Below are 7500 nucleotides of genomic sequence, written 5' to 3' on the forward strand. Positions count from 1 at the left end.
TTTATATTCATTTCAATACCTTGTCATTTATATCTAGTAATTATCCACCTATTACATCATATCAGGTTTTCTTAAACTTCACCTTATTTATCTCATTGCTACTGGGTACAAGTACTGTCTGCTGTAGTTTTGTTTTGTGAATTTTGTTTACACACATATGGCTCCACAGTTGCTAACTTGATTTTTATTTTGTTATTTATTATTATTATATTTTTATTCCCCCCTAATCCCTTGCCAATTGATGTCATGGGGCTTAGGACGCAAGGACTGGGACCCAGTGCTAGGGAGCTCTCATACCTTGGGCCTAAGCCCTTGGCTCAACTAATTTTGCATGGTCATTTCCCCCTCCTGCTTTTTCTTTCAGTCCCTTCTCCAACCCTTTCTACTATCCACTTCCTAAGGTGTGAGAGCTGTGCTGAAAGGATAAAAGGCTGACTTTGTGCCAGTCCTGAACAGCTTGAGGGAGCCATGGGCACAGTAGTCTCCTGTTTTAGTTGTCTAGCCCTTACCCCTCAAGGGGACCCTGAGGGGTGGACTGTTTCTCTCCCCAACATAGTCTAGGCTTACCATGGCTAATAATGAAGACGTCATACCCTTATTAGAGGCAATGAGGCTAGACCCTTCATCAAATAGCCCCACCAACTCAAACTCTCCCAGTTCCCCAACCCCAGGCTCTCCTTTGACCAAGACTCAGAACACCAACTACTATCCACTCCTCAATGCCTACTAGTACATTATCCACCCAAGTCAAGACTCAATCTCCAGGAGACATTCCTACACTCCCAACAGTCTCAACTTCATCACCTCTATCCCACAACCTTCTTCATCAGTCATTCCATCTTTCATTATAACTACTTTACAGCCTTATTGTCCACCTCTCCCTCAACACTACTCCCTGTTCCACATGTACAAATATCTTAAATACTTTATTTAGCCTAGCCAAATGAGACCAATTTTTCGTGATCCCCCCTACAGCTCCTTACTCTGACAACACTCTTCTCTCTCAGCATTGTCTCTAAAAATAAGCAGGCAAAGTCTCTATCCGTAGCCAACCCAATCATTCTCGTCTTGTCACAGTTACATCCGAAACCCAAGCTATAGCATTATCAAGTCTAACTGATCTCTCTGGCAACCCCATTCCTGCAGAACATCTTCCACCCCGCAATACTTGTACATGAACTGTCTCTATCTCCACAGCAAACTGCCCTATCTGTAACAAAGATAGGTCAGAATGTAGAGAAGACTTACTCGCCTGCCTCATAGAGTATGATGTACTATCAGTACAGTGCTACTCCTTTCCTCCTAGAGGTCATCGTAAGAACCTCACCAACATTGCCAAAATTACTTTCTGTAGACATAACCTTTCCTTTCATGTTTTGGTGGAGAATCCCTCCTTGTTTGACCATATCAACCTCCTCCCTGTCAATCTCAAAACTGTTGGCTTTTAGGACATCTTATCAAACACTGCCGTTCCACAGCCCGTTGCCCTCAATGTGCCCAATATTGTTATAACCAATCAAACAGCTCTGCACAGTCACGCACATGTGCTAACTGCAGCGGCCTCTGAAATGTATTATATAGGAGCCCCACCTACAAGTTTGAGTCTGAGGTGGCAACTCTCAGATACAGACTTAGTCTCACTCTATGTGAAGCCAGACAGGAAGCACGACGACAAGGTTATATTCTTACTCCCTACTCCAGTAATGTCACTCTCTCTGCCCCTCCCCCTCCCTCCCAAGATGTTCCTACACCCTACCCTATACCTAGCCCTCCTACATCTTACTACCCCACTTCTACCTCCTACTTTCCCCAGTCAAATTGTTTTGCCACTAAAGCCAGACACTCCAATCTCTACTGCAGCCCTAACACCTTCCCCTCTCCCTACCAGTAGTAGACACATTAAATGTTTTACCCTTTCTCCTACCACACACTCATATTTCCACCTACCTTTGCCTCTGCTCAGATACCAGTTTCCTCTTCCCCCCTTATAAGAAAACCTTTGTCTCACAAAACTCCCCAGCCAACTCCATTTCAGAAACTCTAGAAGATATTCAAAATTTTCAGCTTGAGTACCAAAATAACACCAAAATCCCTTGTCCACCCTCAAATTCCACAACCCCCACTCCCTCTGTACTCAAAGTGACTGCTGATATCCAGCCTCTTCCTACTCATATTCCCCCTACACCCCTTCCTCCTACTCCCTCCTGACACAGCCCATCCCCCCAGCTCCAACTACACCCACATTAACCCATTCACGCCGGGGTATTTTGAAGCCAAAAATAAGATATTCCGGGCAGCTACAAAATCAGCGGGCGGAGCTTCCCTGGAGTCTGTCTGCCTGCCGGCCGCAGCCCGCTGCTGCATCGGAACGCAGCCCCAATACAGTGTCACACTGGCGGGACGCCCGGCAATATTTATTTTTTTCAGGTGTCTCATATATGGGACACCCGTCGCTAATGGGTTAACACTCCTTCCATCCCCTCTATTCCTTCCATTCCCTCCTGGATACACACATGAATCTCTCATGTCACAATGATGTCCTTCCCAAGAGCCTCCACCTCTTGATACCCCTTCTGATACTACACCAACCCCCCTTCTAATTCCTTATCTCACCCCCTAGCTCCTTCCCCTTCAAATTCTCAAGCACACACTGTAACCGTTATCACTCATAAAACAACTAAGTTATAGCTCTCCTACATCAGAATATACTCAGTTTTCATTCTCACAGACTTGACCTTCATCACATCCTTTCTTCTTATAACCCATCTTCGTATATCTACCTCTAAGAGACTTTTCTTACACATTCTCCTCTGCTTGGACAACCTTTTCTCCTTCCCCAGATGCATACATATCCTTCACATGATCTAATCCCTTTACCTAACCCCATTCCATATGTGTGACACCCGGCGCAAGTGGGTTAACCATATCTACAAAAGATGGCCTAGATTTAGATTTTGTGCTTGCTGGATGACACCCTCATATATATACATATATATATATATATATATATATATATATATATATATATATATATATATATATATATATATATATATATATATATATATATATATATACACACACACACAGCATGATTCCTACTTTCTCTTAAATTTCGAAGATTGTTCAAATTGTAATACTTGTGTCTATGTCTACTTACAATTGATATTCATTTGAATTAGTAGATGTAAATGAATAGAATCAGATTATTTCTTTAGGTGTTAGGAAAAGTGATATCTGTCTATGATTGCTTTACTAAAAACCATTAATATTATATTTTAATCTACAGGTTTATGGGAGGAATATGTCAAGTTTGTGATTCGACAGTTTCCTGGGTTGGATTACTTGGTTTTACCTATATGTGAGAGAAGCCAGAGAAACTGCCCTTGGTCAGCTGCTTTATGTGAGCTACACATCTCCGCATTACAGCTGTTCCATGTTGGGGAAGAAACAAAAACATTGATGAAGAAAGTTAAAGGTGAGGTCTATTTCTAGAAAAGTACTATTACCTTTACTATGTTTTCTTAGTATTTCTTTTGTATTTTTGGCCACTTGTTCATTATGAATAATAACATCTATCACCAATGATTATATATCAGAAATCAGAGAAGTAGAATAAATTGTTTTGAAAAAATTATGGCTTGTGAATATAAGAGGTTGGTGTTGAGGTTCACCCACTGCTAGTCATCATATGTGAACGTAAGATGTTGGGCATGAGAGCAGGTGAATGAATGGGGTGTTTGCTGGAGGGTTTATTGGGGAAGGTGGATGTGGAATCCTACGAGAGACCTGTGCCCTGGGTGCCGAGGGCGGAGCAGTGACGAGTGAGATAGTTGTCTGTCTGCTCTCTGCCATTCTGCATCTACACCTCTGCCTCAGCTGTCTGTTGAGACATCCTTTTATGTAGCTATTCCTTGTGAGGGTGTATGCTTGCTTACGCCACAGAAGTGAAAGTAGAGTGAACACCTGTGTCCGCTGAAGGAGGAAGGCAGCTGCTGGAGACAGAGGTGCGAAAGAGGGAATCATCCAGCCTTTAATGCATTGTTGACATAAGTGATGTGTCAGATAAGGAGGTGTTAACTACTTAGTTGTTGGGATTAGTGAGTAGAGTACCATCATTTTAGGTAGAGAGAACAATTAAAGGGCAGGAATTTCATGTCTTGGGGCTAAATTGGAAAGTAATTATGCTTTGGACACATGTAGGTGGCTAGGCATAAACTTGAAATAAACCATGTGCGTCTGGAGTGCGACTCGTAAGTGCTATATGATTGTAAGTGATTAAATGAAATGTGTAGTAGGACACAATTCCTTCATAGTAGATTCAGTGTGGGGCAGGTGCAATTCCATTTTTTTCTGCTATGAGCCTGCTCAAAATCAACTGTGATAATAACTATGTAAGCCTATATAAAGCAAGGTGTCTGCAGTGCATTACCTTTATTGCGACAGAATTAACTCCATCAGTTAGTTACGTGTTACATGTTCATCAATGCCTTGAAACTCGAGAAGCATAGATTCCAACATTACTGAGGACAAGATATCAAACTGAGAGAACGTTGTGAAAGCAAATTAGATTCAGTTATAAGTAAAAGTACAATTCATAATCCATGAGTTAATTTCATGCAGAGTGGTCAAGTAGGTGAGTCAAGCAGGTAATCGACACATGTATGAATGAGCAAATTGTTATCATGGCAAGTAAAAGGAAAGTGATGTTTCAAAAGAATACAACAATATTGTAAGTGTAGACACAATCAGTAATGAAATAATTACGAATGCATATGCCATATAAAAAATGAAGAAATGAAAACGTAAATTCATAAACAATAAAATTAATGATAAACACGGGGACAACCAAACAGAGAATAATTGAATAAATTGATGTGCAGTTATTTGGTCTGAGAAAAAAATAAATATACTTAACTGAAAAATCACAAATAACACCACAATATTATACTAATTAAAGAATGGTTAGGGCAGGGGAATGAGGTATGAGTTCAGGGTGTGTCATGTGAGTTTGGTCATGATGTGCAATTTTGTTTGTTTGGTGTGTTTTTAAAACAATGATTGACAGAGAGAAATTCTGTAACAGAGTTAGTAGTGTGCGTTCGTTAAGAAAAAGGCAACTTATTTGTAAGGTTTGGGCGTGTGAGGGCGGGCAATAGTTGATCGGGCACCAAAGAGGTAGGCTTACTTTTAATAGTAGTGACGAAGTATTGGTGGTGTAGGGTTGAAGTGCAACATCATGGCTCAGCTAATGAGGGTTCACAAAGACTGTGAGGCAAGTGAGCCGGATTGGTGAGTGTGGCATCGTAGAGTGCGAGAATACATCTTCAGCAACTTTGTTAGGAAGGTAGCACAGGTGTGAGTAGACAGCACAAAGTATTGGGGCATACATGGTGTGGGTGGTGTGGGTAAGAAGGGTGTCCCACATATGAGACACCCACAAAAATAAGCATTACTGGGCATCCTGCTGGTGCGAAGCTAGATTGGAGCTTGCACTCTGACTTTGTTGCCCATGGCAGGCACCACATGGGTAGGTTCCTGGACTCACCTACAAGCCGATTTTGAAGCCGCCCAAAAAATATTAATTTCGTCTTCAAAATGTACCGTTGCTAGTGGGTTAAGGGTGAAAAGGAAGCATTTTGACAGGAGGTGTGTCTTGGCAACAGGAACGTTCATCAGAATGTGAAGTTCTTCCACTGCTGGCCACCGGATGTGAACGTAAGAGGTTGAGCTTAAGAGCAGGTGAAAGTGAAAGGGGTCTTTGCTTGAGGATTTATTGGGGAAGGTGGATGTGAAACCCCATGAGAGACCTGTGTCCTGGGTGCTGAGGGCAGAGGGGTGACTAGACTATCTGCCTGATGTCTGGTATTCTGCATCTGCCTGTCTGTCTCTGCTGTCTGACGAGACGTCCTTATATGCAGCTATTCCCTGTGAGGGCATGTGCTTGCTTACACCACAGAAGTGTCAGAAGTGAAAGCAGACTGAACATCTGCTTCCGCTGAAGGAGGAAGGTAGCTACTGGGGACAGGGGTCCTTTGATGTATATATATATATAACAGTATATATTATATATATTTATATATATATATATATATATATATATATATATATATATATATATATATATATATATATATATATATAACAAGGCTATTTTTAGAATATTGAAACTGAATATATACTTTGTTTTCATTAATAATTTTTAAAAAGTTTTTCTCTGAAGCAGTCATAGTAGAATTAATTTTGTTGGTGAATGGTACAGTTTTCAAAGTCAAAATATGGGCAATTAACTTTGTAGGAGAAAATTTGTATACAGTAAGCTCTCTTTCACTGATTTTCCCTGCATCCTTAAATGGTGGGTAAAAATTAGGAAGGAGACCCTCTCATTTGGGCACAGTGTCACCTACCTACTGTTTGCAAAGTGAAATGCATCATTGTCAGTGCAATACAATATCCATTGTAACAAATGGAATAAAAACTAAATCTAATCTAATCTAAAATTTTAGTCTTGCACAATTCTGTGCATAAGTACATGCCATAAACACTACATGATATGAAATGCTACTTTACAGGATGCCTAGAATATGTAGATCTTGGAAATGTGTATGGCATGCACTGCAGCCACCACTAACAGCAGATGTCTTGAATTGGCCCAAGGTGCTGTAGATTCTCTGCAAAAAATGTATAGTTATTAATTGTAGCAGGATGATAATTGTGTAATACAAGTACTTCTATCTCAGGAGCACTGGAGAAAGGCCTAGGATCTGGTCTCCAGTCTGGCAGCGAAGCAACAAGAATGTGGATGGCGTATCTAGTGTTTCAGAGAAGGTTGATTAAGTGGGACCAGGAGCATGCAGCAGAACTGGATGCCCTCAGGGAATCTGGACAGCAGGCAATAACAATGATTGATAGTTGTAAGTTAAATTTGTTAGTAAAAGATGGCAAACTAGTTATCATTATAGATGAATAAATTCACTGATAGAAAGGTAAGTTTACTGATCACAACCTTTACAGTATGAATACATAAAATTATAAACAACATTGAAGTACAAAACATGCAGTCATTAGATTGCATCGTAATCAGTAAAAAAAGCAGTTTAACCAATATGTACCAGAATTACAGCAAAAGTTTATAATATGCATGGCATATCTTTAAATTATGTTAACCCCTGTTGCAGACAGTATAATAATGCCATCTTGAAATGACAAAAATCTTACATTTATTTACTTATTTTTATTTTCATTTCTTATGAATATGTTTATAAAGGCTGTAAATAGAATACTGTTGATAAACCCTGCAATGCTCTCATTAACATTATTATACCAGAACCTATTAATTTTAACACCATAATTTATTTCTGGTTAGAACATAATGGACCTTTGAAAAATCTACAAATGGTGTAGAAAGTCCGTTTTTAATGGCCATGTTGGTAACTATGTGCAAAGTTACAGTGAGTACCAGACTTCCTTTTGTCTGTACAATGGACTTAATATCTCACA

The 7500-nt window shown here is 40.1% G+C and overlaps 1 protein-coding gene across 1 annotated transcript in view; it reads left to right on the forward strand.

Annotated features, from left to right (window-relative positions):
- LOC113800920 (squamous cell carcinoma antigen recognized by T-cells 3) overlaps window positions 1-7500 on the forward strand; it is a 31494-nt gene that overhangs the window by 12265 nt on the left and 11729 nt on the right. Inside the window, exons 7-8 of the mRNA XM_027351742.2 lie at window positions 3290-3478; window positions 6741-6914. Of these exons, the coding sequence (XP_027207543.2) occupies window positions 3290-3478; window positions 6741-6914 (363 nt within the window). The remainder of the gene's footprint in view (window positions 1-3289; window positions 3479-6740; window positions 6915-7500) is intronic.

This window comes from Penaeus vannamei, chromosome 43, assembly GCF_042767895.1.
Source record: "Penaeus vannamei isolate JL-2024 chromosome 43, ASM4276789v1, whole genome shotgun sequence".
NCBI lineage: Eukaryota > Metazoa > Arthropoda > Malacostraca > Decapoda > Penaeidae > Penaeus > Penaeus vannamei.